Genomic DNA, 19,701 nt, shown 5'->3' with positions numbered 1-19,701 from the left:
CTAGACCAAAATACCACTGAAACAATAATTCCTTCAGAAAATGATTTTTCTAAATAGATCCATATAAACCAGGCTGAGTTATTAAGGGGAAAAAAACGACTTTAATAGTACAGCATAGATTGAGTATCATCCAAAAAAAGTTACTGTAAAAAATGTTTTGAATATTAATTCACTTCTCATAATTTTAGTGTTGTAAATACTTGTATTATAGTGAGGTAGACAGTTAAAAAAAACTCTCCATTAGACAGACTTAAAATTTTGTTATAATATTTAAGAAAATGATAACATTATGAAAGAATGAAATATCTGATTAATGCTTAACTTTGTACAACTCGAATATAAACTTTAAAAATATTAGAAATTATAACATTTGAGTGCATATAACGTTTTGTACACTAAGATGAATTGCATGCTGTCCATTTCCTCTTTGCACTTTCAGTCACCTTAAATAAACAAATATATACAGCCTTAACAGAACAACAGTGCATCCAAAGCAAATGTGCATTTAAATTATTTCTCCTGGCCAAGTCTTTCTTTTTTTTTTTTTTACTTAGCATTTTATATTAGCATTTATTATCATTCTCACTCTTTCTTGGACAGTTTGTAGTTCTCTGAACCAAACAAATAACAGGTTTAGATGGGGAGAGCAAAACCATGTAGGAAAAACAAAAACTTTTTTTAATGATCCGTACAAGTTAACTTGTTGACACCATTTCATGGTCAAAGAGGAGAAGGAAGCTAACCCTTCTGAGGACCTGATACTCAAGGACAATGTTTGAAAATAACACTGGCGCAGTCAAGGGGAATGTTCGTTTGTGCCAATCTGGGAATGGGTATTAAATTGTGCTGTGCTCTCTCCTGCTTCCTTCTGGAAAATGAGTTCTGCCTCTGCCTCCTTCCTCACTGTCCATTCCCCACCTCCCAGGGGAGCTCAATCTAACACTTTGCTCTTTTCACAGTTTCTCATTACTAAGTTTTAAAAACATTGCCTATCTGGTAATTACAATCTGCAAAAATTCTTTTGGGGGAGTCTTGGGCTATTGCTGGCTGGTAATCTTTCAGGAATGTCAGAGAGAGGGCAGGGAACACAGATTTTAAAGAAACTTCAGAGGCAGGGACTGTGTCCCCTTTCATCCTTCTCTCCCTGCTCCTGGCCTGCCCTTTATCCCCATCCTTCTGTGGGGCCCACCACCTCTCCTCCTGACTTTACCTTCTTCTTGGGCCACTTTCCCCTCCTCTGCACCTCTTCCCTTAGTTACAGTTTCCCATCCATACCCATTTTTTTTGTTGTTGTTAACTGGGAAATCACCTTCCCCTTTAAAAGGGATGTCTGAATTTTGGCAATTTCTGTCCAAAAAAAATCAATTAGAAACAGACATGGCAAAGGGCTTTTCCTGGATTACCTCTTGCCTGTAATGCACTCAGCATCAGCCCTGTCAGAGGCCTTGTGGCTTCTCACTGTCCTTCAGGGGATTCCATTCAGACCCATTCTTGTCATTCCACCCATACCAGCTCCCCTTTCCCCACCAGAAAAAGCTACAGTAAAGGCAGTGACCTCAGCCCCCTGGAGGGAGATGCCAGTTGCCAGTTTTGTACGCTGGGAGAAACGAGGGCAGAGCTGGGTATACAAGAAGCAGAAAGGCCCACTTGGGCCCACCTCTTTTAAAGCTCTTCTAAAAGCAGGGCCCTCCCTGGCTTCCCTATTCTCTGTGCCACTTCCTCTATTTTAACACTTTCTCCTTGGGAGGTCAGAAGGCATGGGCTATGACATGGGCAGAAAGACCCCATCTTCTTTACACTGGTGAAAAACAAAGCAAGAAATGGGTCAAAGGTGGTTCTTCCTCCCACACAGGACCTCTTCTTAAACTATTGGTTATTCAATACATGGAGCAGTTAAGATTAACAGGTATGTGACTCCCTCAATCTCCTGTCAAAACCTGTGAGACACACAAGGAAATCCAAAGCCACTATAATAAAAACTAAAGAAATCCTCCTTGGCATGTTTTTCCAGCATGGCCAGGTAAGGTGTGAAAATCCGTATCTCCTTCTGAGCTGGAAGGTGGAAGGTTCTGGGAAGGCTGAACTCCCTCCTCTCCCACCGGGCTGCACGTCCAGGCTGTTCCCCCACCCTCTGCCTCCTCCAAGGCCAGCTCCTCCTCCACCTCTCTGCAGTCAGGCCTCCCCTAAGGACCCACCAAGGCGGCAGGAACGGCGCCGCTACCTGCAGCCGCAGGACTCCACCACCATGTCCTCGTACTGCTTGTAGACCACGTTATTGCCCGCGTCGATGTACAGGATGCTGATGGGAGTCAATTTGGTAGGCACGCAGCAGCTGGGCGGCGTAGAGCCGGGATCCATGGAGTTCATCAGCGTCTGGATGATGGCGTGGTTGGTGGGCTCCAGGTGCGAGCGCAGCGGGAAGTCGCACACGCCTTCGCAGTGGTAGGCCTCGTACTCCAGGGGCGCGATAATCCAGTCATCCCAGCCCAGCTCCTTGAAGTTCACGTGCAGGGGCTTCTTGCTGCAGCGCAGCCTCGACTTCTTGCCATGCCGCTTGCCGTGGCGACTGGCAAAGGCCGTGCGCCGCCGCCGCCGGCCTGGCGAGGGCAGCCAAGGTCCGGCGTCCGGGGCGCCCGACGGCGGCGGCCACGATCCCTCGGCTCCTGGGCCTGTGGCCTCAGCCGAGCCCAGCACCTCGCGCATCTCGGCGAACAGGTTCTTGCGCTGGGATCTGGTAAACACGACGAGCAGGGCGCGCTCCTGGGGAGGCCGCACCCTCCGGCCGAAGCCCAGACTCCGCAGGTCGGGGGGCGGTGGCTGCTGGGGCCCTGGCTCGCTCGCCGCGGCCTCCCAGGTCCCGGGCTCGCCCCAGGCCGCCCGCAGCTCCAAGCACAGCTGCTTCCAGGGCTGGTAGTGCAGACCCTGCCACACGTCGAAGACTTCCCAGCCGTCCCGGGGCGCCCCCTGCGGGTCCAGCGCCCGCGCGTCCAGCAGCAGAGGCGACAGGCAGGGGAAGAGCTGCACGTGGAGCGGCCCGGCCGGCGGCCCCCAAGGCGCGTTGGGCGCCTGGCGAAAGAGCCGCAGCTCTGCGCCCACCAGCTCTTCTTTGTCTGAGAGTGTGGACACATCAAACAAATACGTCTGTCTCCGGAGAGGAGTGTGAGAGAGATCGTCTGCGAGATAAAAAATAATTACAGTCAGTTTCACTTAAGGGGGAAATCAGCCGGTGCTCTGTGGCTGCCCCCGAGAGGAAGAGGGCGGGAAGCGGGGCAGGCCGGCCGGGAGTCCTGCACGCCTGCCCAGGGCCAGACCGCCCCGAATCCCCTCCCGGTCCGTGCACGGCGAGGGGAGGGGTGCACGGGGGCAGGCGCCCTCCTCCCGGTCAGCCCAGGACTCCCAGGGCAGAAATCGGTGGCTGCTGGTGAGACGGGCGCGGCGGTGGCCTCCCGGTTTTTTCCCAAGAGCCTGCGTAACCACTAATGTGCCCTTTGTGGTCTCGAGTCTGGGCCGCGCTTCTTCCCCCAGACCTGCTCTCCACTGGCTCACTCTCTGCATTCGCATCCCGGTTCAAACGTCACCTCCTCCGACAGCCCATTCTCCCATCCTCGACCACCCTGACCTAAAGTAGCCTTCCTTGATCACCATCACAGGACCCTCGTTTTTTAACCTTCCCAGCACTTAGCACTATCTACAATGATCTCGTTTACTTTTGTCTCCTTAATGGTCTTTCCCAGCAATACGCGCCGCCCCACACCCCGCCACCACCACCACCACCGGCCACAGGAACTAGAACCATGTCGAGTCCATCTTCCTGGCCGCAGCGGCTACAGCCGTGCCTGACCTAGAGTACACGCTGTTCAATAAGTGGGGAACGTCTAGAGCAGTCATTCCTCAATACGCTGTCCCGTTGTAATCTGGAGAACTATAAACTACCAGTTCCAGGCTTGCTTCAACTAACCCAATCTGTATCTGAGGACGAAGCCTGGGAGTTGTTGTTTTTTGTTTGTTTGTTAGCTGTTCTTTTCTTAAGTTCCGAAATGATTTGAAGGTGCAGCCCTAGTTTAGACTCACTGGTCTGGGAGAACGTTGCTGCCCTTTAGGAAATTTTGCTGAAGCATTTAAGCCCAATGCAAAATTTATACAATGAAGAGCATTTGTGATTTATTTCTTTCTTTTTTAAATTCCCCAACCATTTAACAACAAACAAAAAAAGCAAAGAGGCTTTTCAGAAGTGGGGGAGTGGCAAATGAACCAACACACCCACTAGGCTTCTACCTGTTGAGAAGATGCTGCAGAAATTAATGCATCAGTAAAGAGAAAACGTCAGACACACACAACACACACACACACACACACACACAGTGACATTCTCTGCTCCTCCACCCACCCAATCTGAAATCTTGCTTTGTAATTAACCTGAAGAAAAAATTGGGGGTTACAAGTGAGATAAAGAAATGTGGGGCTCATGGTGGGAGGGGATAGCAAGCCTTTAAAATCCAAGGCAAATTCTTTGGGACCAAGGCAAAACTGGACTTCTTTTCTGACACATTTGCATATGAAGCTAACCCCATTCCAATGTGCAAGGCAGAAAGCTAACCAGATTTTCCTGGGCTGCCTTCTCATAAAATATTTACAACCCAGCAAATACAAAAATCCCCAAAGCTCCCAGTTTTTCCCAGAAGCCAGTAAAGTTTGGGTCAATTTCAATAGTAAAAGTGCCACTGAGTCCCAGTCCGACCCTCACTGCCTGTCCAGATGTAGCCTCAGGGCACTGGACCTGCAGCTTCAGCCACAGCTAGTGCGCACTCCAGGCTGACGGCAGTGCTGGCAGCCTCACTCTAACGCACATGTCCCAACCTGAGATGAAGCTGTGGGAAGGGTTAGAGGGGTGAAAAGGGAAAAGCTGCTGGACGCAGTTGATTTATGGAAGCCAAGACCTTCAAATAGACCAGGTCACATTAAAATCAGTGGGAATTCAGCACACTTTCTTCTCTTCCTTTAAAGAAACCTGTGTTTGATAATGCTCAGCCATCACCCAGATCTCTGGACCTATCGCATTAGGCTTCAAGTTCCTGCCTCTCCTATTTCTCTCTTTCCAAATTCAAGATGTGATAAGAGGGGCAAACTTAAGGCACTTTCTGCACCAGCTAAATGGTGTGACAACTGACACAGGTTTCATCCTTACTTCATCCACAAGCACAGAACAGCTCTGTAAGGTGAGTACGCATATTGTTCCCATTTTACAGATAGGAAAGCCAAGGCCTGGAGAAATTGATTAAATTTCCAGTGTCTGAAAGTGAGTACGTAGTGAGGCTGAGAACCAAACCTAGGTCTATGTATTTTCAGAGTTAGAGCATTTAGCCCCAAAGTGCCATTGCCTCTCCACTATGGACCAGCTACTGGGGTCTAAAACCAACCAGGGTGTACAGGATGGGAAATATAGTTCAAACTGTGTTTGCAGGACTTGCTAGGAATAAAACCTGGGTTCCCTAAAGAAATCATTTCCGTCTCTGCTTACATAACTCTTGAGTAATTTGTCACTGGCTGGAGCACACTGGAGGAAAGGATAATGGTTTGTTTATTTCTCTCTCATGCAGCATGGATACATCAACCTTCTTTTGTTTTTATTCTTTTTTTTAAATTGTGAGCTAATAAATGGTTAATATGCACAGTTGAGCCAAATTTCTGTGGTCCTTGAGAGTGGTCAAAACAGAGAAAAGCAACTGGAGAGAGAGGTCTATAGTGATTCTGCAGCCTTTGGATTTCTGATGATCTTTTAGCAAGGTCAGCTCATTCTTACTCTTTCTAGGGCTCTGGGAAAGAGCACAGTTGGGGGCTTCAACCTGTATCCTACTGCCTTTTCTTCCTATACCAGTTCTATCCCATGGTCTGAGGGGACTCACTGGTGTAAATGTGGACACCCTTGCCCATGGGTCCCAGCTTCCCAGACTACAGGTGCTCACCTGGGGGGTGTGATACACTCTTAGGAGGGTAGGCCCAATGAAGAAGCTGCCCAGGCCTTGGAAGTGGGCTTAGGGCTGCTGGGCAAGAATTCTGGCTCAGGACTACACTAGAGTAGTAACTCTTAAAGCCACTAAATTTGTAGTGGTCCCTAAATCTGCATTGGCATCACACATGAACTTTTTAGAAGCACAGATTATCCTGGGCCCCAGAGGTCTGTGGTAAGGCCCAGAATCTGTGTTTCTCCTAAGTTCCCAGGTGGTGCTGATGCTGATTGTCTTGACCTGGGATTCCACTGTAAGAACCACTGATCTACATGAACAGGTCCCCGTGGCTCTTCAGGTGCCGGGTGAACACCGCACTATTGGAAGTGGGACAAAGCAGGGCCCTCCAAAGCACAGGGCCCAGGGCAGGTTCTAAGGCAGTACTCACCAGGACCAAGTCACAGTCACTCCCAGAGACTTCCTGCCCCCACAACCACACCTACATTTTTTTTTTTACTTTCAGCCACATGTACTCTCACTGGGTCTCCAGAACCGTGAACCTCTTAAACAGAGGGTCCAAGATGCTGGCTGCTCTGTGTAGCTTCCTACAAATCACATTCCCCACCTGTCTGGATCTGCTCTGGAGCCATGCACCACAGAAATAGCCTAGAGGAGTCATCCAACTTGGGGAGTGCTTGCTTATCATCCGCCATGACCCTGAAGACGCTTTGCCTGTTGACTGGGCATCACAAAGCCTGGCCCTGCTGCCCTGGCACACTGTGAGTAGGAGGCTGGCCCTTCACACTCTTTTCGACAGCCTCTTCTCCCATTAAGTCCTGCGTAAATGAGGGCAGATGAATCAAATGACCCTCTCTCCCTCAATGATCCTCTTGACTAGAAACATACACTTTTGCCTGGGTTTGTGGCATTTTCTTATATATTATGCTTTAGGCCTTAAAACTGAAATTGATCAGTAATAAATCATGGGAGCTTTTTATTTTGCTTTAACTTGTATCAACCTCTTTTATTACAGCTTGGCTCACACCCCAGTTAACTCAGTGTTGAGTAGTAGACATTCAGACCTTTCAAAATACAGTTGTTGGATTTGTGCTTATAACTGTTCCTGGAGAATGGGTGGTTAGAGGAAGGAGCCTCAGGAGAGGAGAAGGGCAAAACAAACACCTGTGTATTTGTAGAAAATTCTTCATGATAGGTCAGCCTTTTTAAGTTAAGAGCAAGTTGGTGAAAGGCTGAAGACATCTCAAACATGTACATCTGGTGTGAAATTGATCAATTAAAATGAGAATGAGAAAAAGAACTAATCACTTGCAAATTAGGGACTGTCACTCTCATTTTAGATGGCTTTAGAAAGGCACAGTCATCTATGCAGGGAGACAGTAGTTGGGGGGCTGGAGGGAGCTGAGAAGGAAACACCAGATGGGAAAGGAAAGGATGTCCTAAGCCCCAGCAGGGCGGCCCTAGGGAGGGACGCGCAGTGGCGGAAATGCACCTCTGGGGGCAGCTCCCCTGGGCCACCCTGCAGGCTGGGGTTAGGGCGGGTAGAGCCTGCCCTTAAGTTTTTCCAAGCCATCTCCGAGATATGCATGCAGCTTAAGGTCTTAAGAGTCCTAATTGGGTTTCCTGTCACTCACCGCCCCGGAGGTGCCGCTGAGGCTCCAGCTCCCGAGAGAGCTTCATGCCACAGACTGAGTTACACGAAGCTCCTCAGAGCGGGTCCTGCTCTCATCTCCTGAATTCGCAGCGACCCTGGATCGCCCCTGGCCAGGCGTCTAAAAGTTCCCACCCGTCTCTATCCGCTATCCCGCCACGCGTCCCGCCCCATGCCCTCCGAAGGCACAAACCCTGCGACTAGATGGCAGTTCATAAGGCCGAGATGGCAGTGGACTTTCCCATCCACCCACCCCCAAGGCGGTAGTGGGAGAGACGGGGATAGTCGCCCATCTTCACAAGGAATCTCCAGCCGTCTTTACACTAGCCTTTCCCCTCCACTCCCTCATTTTTGAGCCAACAGCAGCACTGAACGTTTGTCGTGCCCACCTTTGTGGCAGCCATGTGCCTGGGCTTGGAAGGCCTCTGTGCCTGGGCTTGGAAGGCCTCTGTCCCTGGGTCCTCACCGCCAGCGTTGGAGACCCACCCAACCACTGCACTCACTTATAGATTAGGACACTGGGCTCTAGGAAGTATCATCAGTAGCCCAGTGTCTTGCAACTAGTAAAGGACAGGATGTGAAGGTGTCAGTTCCAACTAAAGTCCTCTGACATGCAGACACACCCCTCTTCCAGGGTTCTGATTGGATGGTGCAGCAGAGGGAGGCATGGGACACACAGTCATCATCTATGCAGTCGACACCAAGTTGGCTGGGTTCCCTGGGATTTCCTTTTTTCCTTACTAGAAGGAAGAAGATCTCCAGGCGGGGAACTATGGGTCAGGGGTGGCTTCTTCCCTGGGTCCCTCAGCTTAGGCATTGCCCTGCTGTGCCAAAATCCACAGAATGGAAATAGAGTCAGGTATACTGGATGAGTAAAAATGAGCCACCAGTCTTCTCCCTGGTTTTAGGAAGGCCTCTGAGTAATTTGTGCTCCAATGATTGCCCTTTCTTGGAACATGGTGGTCTCCTGAGCATCCCTCTATACTCTTGTCCTAAATTTGGCCTCTGCTGAGATCTGTTGCAAACTGCTGATATTGCTAAGCATCCTGACTGCTATGTGGATTCAGGAGGCAGTGTGCACAATTTACCCTCTACAGGGTGCTCTTCCTTAACCATTCAGCGTAATAATCATAATAGCAAACACTGGTGTAAAACTTACTATGTGCTGGGCATGATCTAAATTCTTACAACAACTCATCTAAGCCTCAAAACCACCTATGGGGGAACAGAGATAGCAGTATTATGTCCATGTTATATAGATCAGAAAACCAAAACACTGATTACTTAAGAGAAACTTGCCTGAGATAGTAAGATGTAGACATGGCAGTCTGCCTCCAGTGTCTGGCCGCACCCCAACATCCCAGCCATTAATCTTTGTGTCTAGTAGAAACCCTGAGAAGGCTCTAACCCTTTTATGCTGTCCATTTAGGGAGGCGGGGTAGGGGAGGTGGGCATCCCAGGTCCTGATTAGGAGAACTGAGGGGATGCCAAACTGGACTTTTGAAAGAACTAACAAGGAAACTTAATTTTCTTATCTACAAAATGAGGACATCACCAGCTCACAGAGTCCCTGAGGGAGGGGTAGCAAATGAGATAAAGAGGAGGAAAGATATCTGAGGATGTGTGCAAATATTAGTTACTACTGAGAACATGGAATGAGCATTGGAATCTAGGGTCTAAGAGACATACATTTGAATCCTGTGATGTATTGGCTAGATGACCTTGGATAGACTGGGTCACGTAATCTCTCCTAGCTTCATATGCCTCATCTGTAAAATGGGAGAACTACCTCCACTTTCAAGTCACTGTAAAATTACTTTTTACAGAATCAAGGCATCCAGGGTAGGCTGTACATGACACACAGAAGCACCCATAAATGCAGCCAACAGTATTATAACTACACCCATGTATGGGGAAGATGTACCTGTCATCTTTCTGGCCTTCTCTGTGGAGATGCAGTCCAGTCCTAACTACAGGATTTCCAGAACTGAGTGGAGGAAAGGTGCTGGGCAGAGGGGTAAAGGGAGAAGCAAGCTTCCAGTTTCCACTCATCTGAGGTCCAGCAAAGTTCAAGGCCCCTAGGGGCAGTGGCCTCACCCCTATCACCATGATCCTTCTCAGTCCCCTAGGGACATATCCACTACTGAGGTCCCTCTCACAAGCCAGGTGAACAACCCACCTCTAGCCCCTACCCCATGGAGGATGGGGCCCTCCTTGCAGTTCCCTCCTCTGCCAGATCAGGGCCAGCACCCCGTTTGGCTCCCTGGCTGGGCAGACCACCCTGACAGGCCTGGGGGCTAGGCTCCTTGCCCCACCCTCATCTCCCCAGTTGGTACCCTTTTGCGGGGCGTGATCTGTTAGAGAGCCAGCCTGAGGTGGCTGGCGGGGATGCCCTTCCAATCTTCTTCAGCCGGCAGAGGGCCAGGCCCATGTTGGAGGAAGGGGCTGTAGAAATGAAAGGCTCTTGGGCTGTAGTACACAGCCAGTTGCTGCCTGAGTCACCAGAGAATGTCTAGTGGATAGGTCTGACAGTGTGTGCCCTGCCTCGCCACACATCCTCACCACACACGCACCTGCCCAGCTTCTCTCTGGGTCTCTTGGCTTCTCCAGTGCTTTCCCCAATAGCTTGTCCTGCATTTCTCCCCTTTCCTCCTTCCAAAGACCAGGAAGGGCCAACGCAAGTCCTCCATGGAATCTGCAGAGATTTTTCCATCCCTTTTCCTTGAGGACTGTGCCCTCCTTCTTCCTGTGATGACCCCGGGCCTTGTGAACCCCACAGGAGTAAGTGGGTCTGGTGGCCTGCTTGGACCACGCAGAGAAATCCCAGAGTCAGCACAGCAAGCTTTTCCTCAACCTGAGGCAAATGAGGTATGGGGAACGCCGAATTCCATCACTAAAAACTTAGCTTCACCGGCCCTGGGAGCGTCAGCACAGCCTCCAATGGTAGTCAGGCCAGTTTCTGGTGGGAGACAGAAGTACAGATCCTTCACCCCTGACTACTGGGCCTGGGAAACCCCACAGGTTCCTTTTATCTCTCTGGGATGAAAAGTTCGTTTATAAGGTAGCTTACATGAACTTATTCATTGCAAGCCCTTGTGGCCGCTTGTCCTTAAGAGGGACTCGGGAGCCAGAGATGCAAAGCTGAGATCAAGGACATTTCAAGGGGTATCTCTTTTCACCGCGGTCCAACCTTGTCTCCCAACCTCAGCGGCTCAAATCCTTGTCTCCCAACCCCAGGCTCAAATGCAAACGGAAGCTCAGTATAGTCCCCACACGCCTGACCCTCTCTCTCTCTCTCCACCTTTCTACTGGCCCAAGCAGCCTGAACCCCGACACCTCTGCCCCCGCATTCCCAGAAAGTAGCCACACTCCCTAGGAGCCCCCCCCCCCCCCCCCCCCGCGCAGGGCCACGACCGGGTTGATCTGCCAGGGTCCACCCACCCTCCCTGCTCCGTTGACCAGCAAGGCCACCTGGGAGCCCAGGGGAGCCCAGACACAGTCACTGGATGAGAGCGCAGAAAGTCGCAGCGGTGAAACTACCGTTTAGGCAGGAACGTGATCCGGGCCTTTTGACTTTGAGACCTTCAAAATCAAAAGAAAAAAAGGTTCCTATTTATGTAGTTTCGCCTCCCCGACCAGTTCTGAGGGTGCAGGTCGGGACAAGAGTTTTCAGACTGGCGTGCTGTGGTGGGCAGGATATTGGACCCGCAGCGCTCAGGGGTCCTGCACAGGAGAAACCTCAGTGATGTGCTCTTTGAAGTGTTGGGCTGCGCGCAGACTCTGAGAAAGGGATCGCTGCAACTCGGCTCCACTGCATTCACCTCGGGCTGAATCCCAAAATGACGTCGAAGCAAATTGAATTTCGTGATGGCAGCTATAAGCCGTAGTAGCCTCGTTCAATTTTCCTTCCCATGGGGCGTGGGAGCGGCACTCAGCTGGGAAGTGCACTGGGGTCGGGACCAACTGGTCTTAAAGCCAAATTTGCTAAGTGGGAACTTTGGATCCTGTTATTTAGGGAAGGAGCCGGGCGTGTAAACCACCCGCGACCTCAAAGCCAAACCTCCGCGCGGACCTGGCTCCAGCTTTCTGCACAGCTCCCCTAGCTAAACCTCCGCCAGTCGGGGCCCAAGGCCCGCCCTTCCTCTCCTGCACGCCCACAATCGTGTCCCCAAACTGTGTCCCGCCCCCAGGCTCCTAGGGCCACTGGCAGCTTTGCGCGCGCGTCTCCATGAGCGCTGGCCGGCACAACCTGGCGCTGGTCGCCGGCCGCCCGCCCCCTCCAGGCGCCTGAAGCCGCTCACTCCAAGGCGACCCAAACCCTCTGCCTAAGGCAGCACTAATGGACTATCCCGGAGAGCGGGGAACAGCAACCCTGGAGCCCATTAGTCCAACTAGGACCTATTTAATTCCTGTAAACAGAGGACACCACTTAACCGATTGAGCTTAAAAAATAAACAGCCAGGGCTTTAAGGGGGTGGGTGCAGGTTTGGGTAGGTGGTAGATGCCAAGCGACGAAAAGGCGCGGCGGATCCATATTTCCGCTTGCCGCACCAAGTGGCGTCCGCTGGATTCCGGGTCTGCAGAGCATCGTTTAACCAGGGTTATTCCACACCCGAAGGAAGTGTTATCGAACTATTGCCCTTCAGTTTATTTAAAAGCCTCCAGGGATTATTGTGCATTTGCTCTGGGTCTTTTGATGCATGCTGCAGTCCTGGCAGGGAACAAAGGTTTCGTTCTGTTCTATTTCTATCATTCGTCTTTTCCCCACCTCTCGTTCCATTCCGGTCTCCCACTCCCCGCGCCGCCCAGGAATACGTCACCAAGTTTAAAGGCGGTGTACCGCCGGAACCCCGAGAACTCCACTGGGTAAAAACGGGTTGCGCTAGGGCAACATCCATCAGTGCTATGCCTGGCGTTGCCAGCGGGTCCAGGCGACCTGCATCCTCCCTGGGTCTGACTGGGGGGGGCTTTCCTGTCTTAATTCAATTTTTAGGGGAAGGGGTTCACACCGCCTGTCGTGGGCTGTACCTTAGCGTTTTGTTTTTTGTTTTTTAATGTGCAGAACCACAAGGACTTCTGAGCATGTTTTTCTATCCCCTCCCCCACCAGCAACTCGACAGCGCAAACTCCCGGAGCACGAGAGCCTCCCGCGCTCTGCGCAAAGCGTTGTGTCCTTCTCACACTAGCCAGCCCTGCGGAAACGCCCAGAATCCCGGCAGAACTTGCACTCTCTCTGCGGAAGACAGTAGGTGTTCTTAGCTTCTTACTGAGATAGGTTTGTAAAGCAGCCCATGTAAAGGTCTTGTAAGGCAGCCCTTAAGGCCTTAGGGATGGGGATGACATTTACTGTTATTTAACAAGCCAGTGGCTAAGGGGTTGGTGTGTGACCTTTAATATGTTTAAATCATTCCCACCAGAAGAGCAGAACAAACTTTTGGTGTAAGTCCTCCTTCCCTCTACCCAGACTTTCCCCAGGATTGCCAGTTCACCGAGCCAGAGGAGGATCCTGAACCTGGACGGCGACGCAAACCCCGCGCCGGCGCTCACGCGGGCGCGCGCTCTCACGCACACACTTAAACGCTAAGCAGTTCTTTTCCAAGGCGCTCTTTCCGGGGAAATAAAGCCTAGATTGGAACCTTCTGCCGGCTTCCTCACATGGCCGTCTGGTCTGCATTAGTGTTTTTATAAGGGACTCAAACAAATCGAATACAAGGTCACCAAATAATTAACAGTTGTGAATTCCCTCCGTCCCCATTAAAATACTTCCCTGCTTATATTTCATTTTCCGTTTGCCAGCGACAACAGGGTCCGGACAAAAAGTGCTGCTGCGTTGATTACACCACTCTGCGGCCTACGTCCACCCAGGAACTCACTGTCTTGCACTGACATGCTATACCAAGCTGCTTCAATCGCGAGGAAACTGCGTAGCTCAGAATGCTCTCCCAGCCACGCTGCCCCAGCAATTGCCCTGCCCTGCCCTGCCCCCTGATAATCGCGACCCAGAAGGGAAACCGAGAAGCCAACAAACAGGCAGCGCAAACTCTCTATAGAGAGTCACTTCTGGGGTGTCACGTTCCTCAAGGATGTTCCTATCTCCTTTTTGATTTTTATCTGTTCCCTGCAGTCTCCTTTTTGAAAGCGCTATTGTAACAATAACAATAACACAAAAATGTTTAAAAAGAGTGTTCTTATTTTGAAATCATCTGGAAACTTAACTCATAGCAATATTCTTAGACTCATTTTGGTTTGTTCATCCTTGAGAGACTCCCCACCTTGTTGGAATTGTGTGGCACGTCTTACCACATAAGATGTGGATCAGAGTTTAGTTTCTCTTCCTCCTTCCCACTCTCGGCCATGTTGAATTCATAGACGTAGGAATTGTCTGCCTTTCCTAGGCCTCAGTGTTGGAGGTCCAAGGCTCCAGCACTAGTGGCCTTTTGATGAGTTATATCATGTGTAAACTGTAATTTCTGTATATCTAACCTGGTTCACTCTGATCCTATGACTGCATCAACATTCACATGTGCATTCTTTCTCATCCTTGTGGATCCAAAATCATTTATAAAGCACAATATGGAGGCATTTTTAAAGATCAGGAATAAGATGGCTTGTGCCTTTTACAAAATGCCTCGCCCCTTACCTTATCCATGCAGTGCCATAGCTAAGCATGTAAGGTCTAGAACTGGACATGTGCTTCACCTCTTGTTAGCTGTGTGACATTGAGCAACTTGTTTAACCTGTCTTCCTTAATTCATCTGTATAACAGTGATTATAGCACTTTCCCCAAGGACTGTTGTTAGAATTAAATGGAACAATTCATGTAAGAGACTTTGGCACAGTACTTGGTACACAGTAAATGCTCAATATATCTTCGTTATTACTATTGTCCCTAGATGTTTGGAGAGCAAACCCAAAGGAGGGACTTCTTTTCTGTTTTTAACTTGCAATAAGGTTTCCTTGTGGCAGGAGTGGGAGAAGGTGGCAGGCGAAGAGATGGTATAGAACGTGGTGTCTTTATGAACTTCATTCATTTTGAACAGTTGCTCCCTGTCTCCCACTCTTAATTGCAAGCTTCAGGCATAACTTCGGAGTTCAGGGGGTCACGGGTGAGGAAGGATTCTTATAAATATTGTACACAAGTAAGTAGTGCATGCCTCTTGACCCGGCTCAGGATTCCTTCCATTTTGTTTGCTCCTCCCCCTGAGAGACCCCTGCTCCTGGAAGCCAAGCTTGCAACACTCGACGGCAATTAAACATCCCCGAGGCCAGGCGCCAAGTTAGTGCGGCTGGCCCTGCTCTTGGCTGGCGGCTGCTCTTTCCTCCTTGCCTTGCCTTCCAAGGGTTGGGGGAGGGGGTGCTGGAGAGTTTCGCGCGGTTAAGAGTCCCCACGTGAGAGGGGCGGAAGTCCTCGCCAGGAGCCCGGGATGCGCGGCTGGCGGGTCCCTTCCATCACGGGAGACTAGACACCGTTTGATGTGTTATGACATGAACCCTCAATTAGATCGCTGAGTTGAAACACTCCAATCAGGGGCCCGATGCTAAGCAAGCCCCGGAAGGTCCAGCCCGAGGTCACCGCCGGTGACACATCAAATCAAAATCAGTGAGAGGGAAAGTGAGGCTTTTCCTTTATCAAACTGGGGCTGTAGCCCGCAACGCACCCCCTCCTCTGAAGGGGCCAGCCAGCCACTCCGCACTACTTCGCCCCCGCGCGGCGTGCGACGCTCGGCACAACCTTCCCAGTCAACTAGGGGCCTTTCCTCCGTTCTCTGGGAACCTGAGGGTTTGAAGGACACCGCGTCTTGAAGCTGCGGTCCAGGTGGTCACGCCATGGCTGGTCTTGCTGGGGATCGCTGTGCGGCTAGCCTGGAGACCTTGGCTTGGGAAGAGAAGTACCCTAGCCTGCGCGCGCAGGTGGTCCCTTCCCAGCCTCCAACGCCCGGGTGAGCCCAGAGCCAAGGGACGCCCAGCGCGGTGCCTGGGAAGAGGCTGCAGCGTGCAAGAAAGGGTGAAGTCAGCCGACGTCTGCGCAGGACCTGAAGCCCCCAGAACCCTCCCACACTTGCCTGAACTCTACAGGCTTTGGTAGACACCTCCGAACAGCCTGCAGGGTCCCTTGGTCCTGTGCCAAGCTCACAGGACGCCAGCTTACAAGTTAGGGTTGCTGCTTGAGGGAGGGGCAGAGAGTCTTGCCACCTCCCTTGGGGACAAGAAAATGCGCTCCCATCTGCCAGCCAGCTTGGGCCTCCGGGATTTCTTTCCTTGGGGGAAAGGCCTCTTGAGCAATTCACTCTGAACTTCCCTGGCCTAGGGTATTCGATCAGGGTAGTAGAGAAGGCGCGCGATTATCATATTTGGAGGGAGAGGGACTACGGAGTCAGGGAAGGCGTGTGGGGGAGAAGTTGTACAGCACGGAGGCTGGGGACCCAGTTGCAGCGCTACGAAGAAGCCAAGTGTATTTGCAAAGGTGACTTCCTAAAATCATCATAAAATACCCGGCGTTAATTTGCCGCCCGGACCTTTCAGCAGCTCATGAACCTCAGTGACCTCCGTCTGCAGCGGCGAACCGAGCCTGAGCAGGACCCTTGTCCTCAGGGAAGGCTGCTGCAAGGCAGGGAGCTGGGGGCTTAAGTCCGGGAAGAGCCCGGGGCTCGGGGGCCATTAGCCTTCTCTGAATAGCTTCGAGGGCATTCGAGTACCCAACGCAGCCTGGCGGAGCAGCTCTCTCAGCCCGAATGCTGGCGCTGGCGGGTCACTGGGCGACCCCACTTTCACTCGCCTCTGAGTGCGAGGCGGGGAACAAGTCAAAGCTGCGGAGCTAAGTCTCGGGTGGAGGGAATGGATAGCCGCTTGTATCTTTCTTTTTCTTTTTTCTTTTTAATCTCCCCCTCCCTTTCTTCGCGTCCCCTTCCTCCCCTTTCCTCTTCTTTTCCTATTTCTTGCTTGCTTTTCTATCCTTCCAGGTTATCTCCTCTGTAGGGGCTGGGTTCGCGGCGCCTATGGATCCCTCCCCAATTCTGGGACCGGTGGGAGTGCGCGGTTCTCTCGAAGGCACTCGCCACGCTGCGGGCCAAAGCCGGCGGCAGGAAGGTGGTGCAGGGTTTTCCGCAGACACCCACACGTGCACCCGCGCCTGCAGAGGGGACCAGGCACGGGGGCTGTGGTAGAAGCTCAAAGAGTTGATTGTTGCCTGAGAAAGGTGGATGAGGACATCCATGCACCCTTGTGGGTTAAGTACCAACAAACCCCAAACTTAGCTGCCCTGCCGCTGCCCCTGGCTCTCCCTGCCAGTTGCTCCTGTTGTTTCTGCAGAAGCCGCTCAGTTGCGGCCTCTGAACTGCGGAGAGAGCGCTGCCGGAGCAAAAACGTCCGAGGGCGCCCAGTTCCCGTGGGGTCGACAGCTCCACACCCAACTAGAACCCGTGCAGCCGCTGGGCCCCGGTCTGCCAGACGACGCTGGCGGACCCACTCCTCTAGCCGCGGGACTCGCTTCTGCCGGCTGTTCCCGCAGGGGACCGGAGCTTGAGGCTTTCCGGCGCTCACGTATGCCCCAGGGCCCGCCCGGTCCGCTGCAACTCAGGCTTTGGACCTCGCACCGCGTACAATCCGGGACCCAGCAGCGCGGGTTCTGTCAGTCCCCGCCACGACCCCTCTCCAGCTTCGGTCATTTACCTCCCACCCCCGTCCACCAAGCTTTCTCCACCAACCACCAGACGAGCTTCCACCACGCTGCCTTCTGCAAAAGCCGAGAGGAAGAAGGGAGAGAAAGGAAAGGAAAGAAAGAACGAAGAAGGGAGGATTACGAACTGGAATAAAATCGGCAACAGCATTCAGAAACTTACCCGGGCTTGAGAAAAACAATTTAAGAAAAGAAAGGGGGAGGTATCCAGAGAGGGAAGGAATTCACAAATGTAGCCTCCTGCCAGAGCCAGAGCAGCGCCCTGGCTGAGGAGCTCCAGGGAGAAAGGAGTGGGGCGTCTTCTCTGCCACTTACCTAGTCCCCTGTCTACAAAGCTCGTGATCGTATTAGCCGACTTGGAAGACTGGAAAAAGCTGGCATTGATGCCCAGCTTCTCAGCGATGGAGTAAGTCCTGTAGATTGACAGCATGTACTCGTGGGGCACCACGCGCGGGCCCCTGCCCGGAAGCTCCTGTTCTTGGGGCTGGGGCTGCGGCTGCTGCCGGTGCCGGAGCTCGTCCTGCGGCCGCGGCTGCGGCTCCTGGCGCTCCAGGGACGCCCGGGCCGTGGGACTCTCCCGCGGCGCCTGCGGCATCTTCCCTTCCTTGCGGCTTCGCATTCGCTTGGCTGAGCCCAGCTCCGCGGACGACGAGGAGGATGGGATGGAAGCCTGCTGAAAACCTGGCAAATCCCACAGGAAACTGATGAGGAAGACGGCCGAAAGCAAGACCCTAGGAGTATCCATGGCGAGCGGGTGGCAGCGTCTCCCCGAAGGCGGCGGCGCAGGGCGCGCTGGGCACAGAGCGGCTGGACAGCGTCCGGGGCCCGGCTCCTCGAGCGGACTCGGAGTGCGAGGAGCCGGGTCCCAGCCACACAAACCCCGGGCCCGCCACGCCCCCTCCCGCCCCTCGTCGGGAGGGGAGGAGAGGAGAGCGGAGGGAGGGAGGGAAGCGGAGGGTGGGAGGAGAGGCCCGGTGGTGCGGGCAGGAGGTGTGGGGGAGAGGGGCCGTGGTGTGCCGGTGTGGCGGGAGATGCAGCGCCCCTGCGGGACGCGCGCGGGGTTGCCGGGCGGGGCGCGCAGAGCGGGCGCTGAGCGCTGGGCAGGGAGGGCGGGCAAGGCCACCCGGCGGCGAGGAAGCCTGGAGCATCCGCAGCGCCGAGTGCCCCTAGCATTTCCCGAAGCCTCGTCCCTCCGCAGCGCCGCGCGGGCTCTCTGTTCTCGCCAGCCGCCTCCACTTTCCTGGCAGCGTGCGGCCCGGGACGAGGGAAGTGGCGGCGGCGCCCCCAAGAGACAGCTCGGAGCAGGCGCCTCTGCAGCGGACCGCGCGCAAGCTCCGGGCGGTGGTACCTTCCTTCCTCGGCCCCAGGCTCCCTGCCGGCTGTTCGCTCCCCTCAGGGCCAGCCCAGGGCCAGGGAAGCCTCTCCGCGAGCCAGGCGCAGGGCCCAGCTCTGAACAGCCCCATTCTCTCGGTGAGGCACCGCTCTCCACAAAGACAGGACGTCTGTTCCCGACCCTCGAGGTCAGGCAAAGGCCACGAGTCTTTAGCGTCTGGATGGATGCTAAAAGCTGCTGCGCTCTCCTGCAGGCCCCGGCCTCCCTTCGCGCAGTCCCCCACCTCTTCTGACGCTGGCTTTAGCCGCTTCTTTCCTTCTTCGACTGCTTCTCGGATTCTCTTCGCCCTCGCGGCCTAGCCCTCGCCTCCACTGCATCCCCATTTCCCTCTCTTCTTCCCCTCCCGCCTTCAATCCTTCCTCCTTCCCCAAGTTCCTTCTGCATTCCAGCCCCTTTCCCCAGCCTGCTTCTCTTCTCTCATTGCCCTCCCATCTCACTTTGCCTTCCCACTCTTTCCCTCCCCGGCCCCCTCCCCTTTCCGTGGACCTCTCCCTTTGCAGAGCTTCCCCAATCTGTTTCTCTTCAACCCAGCCTCGCCCCATCACGAGTTTCCTTTATCTGTCCCCAGATTCCCCGTGCCTGTCTTCCCCGCCCACTGCCTCGCTCACTCCCGGGCCTGAGCGCTGGAAGTGGGGCGGAGGGCTGCCTCTCTCCCACGGTGTTCTGTGCTTTCTGTGCTCTGGAATGCGATGGACATAGAGGTTCTCGGGCAGTGCTGGGTGTTCAGCTACCAACCCCCAAATGCTCCCCTTCAGTCGTCCCACCAGTTCTGTGAGGTTGACCTTACTATTTTCACTTTCACAGATTTAAAGAAACTGACAGTGGGTGAATGACATTCCCAAGGACTCTCAGCCAAGAAGACTTGCAACCAGGGACAAAAACCAAGGCTCAGACCTCAAACCTAGTGTTCTTCCATTCCAGCATAGAAAAATGGGTCCCCAGCCCAGTATCTCCATGTGATCCTTGCCTCTTTTCTTCTTCTTGGTTTCATTTGATCTCAGACGATTTCCTGCCCCCA

The 19,701-nt window shown here is 53.0% G+C and overlaps 1 protein-coding gene across 1 annotated transcript; it reads right to left on the bottom strand.

Annotated features, from left to right (window-relative positions):
• Positions 1 to 139: 139 nt before the first annotated feature.
• GDF6 (growth differentiation factor 6) lies at positions 140 to 19,265 on the bottom strand. Its single transcript, XM_036875487.2, has 2 exons — positions 17,606 to 19,265; positions 140 to 3,173 (listed from the first exon to the last, which is right to left on the bottom strand). The coding sequence occupies exons 1-2, from the start codon at positions 18,033 to 18,035 to the stop codon at positions 2,218 to 2,220; spliced, it is 1,386 nt and encodes a 461-aa protein (XP_036731382.1). The 5' UTR covers positions 18,036 to 19,265; the 3' UTR covers positions 140 to 2,217.
• Between the last annotated feature and the right edge of the window lie 436 nt (positions 19,266 to 19,701).

Source organism: Manis pentadactyla, chromosome 3, assembly GCF_030020395.1.
Source record: "Manis pentadactyla isolate mManPen7 chromosome 3, mManPen7.hap1, whole genome shotgun sequence".
In the NCBI taxonomy this organism is placed as follows: domain Eukaryota; kingdom Metazoa; phylum Chordata; class Mammalia; order Pholidota; family Manidae; genus Manis; species Manis pentadactyla.
This window is presented reverse-complemented; position numbering and strand designations above follow the sequence as displayed.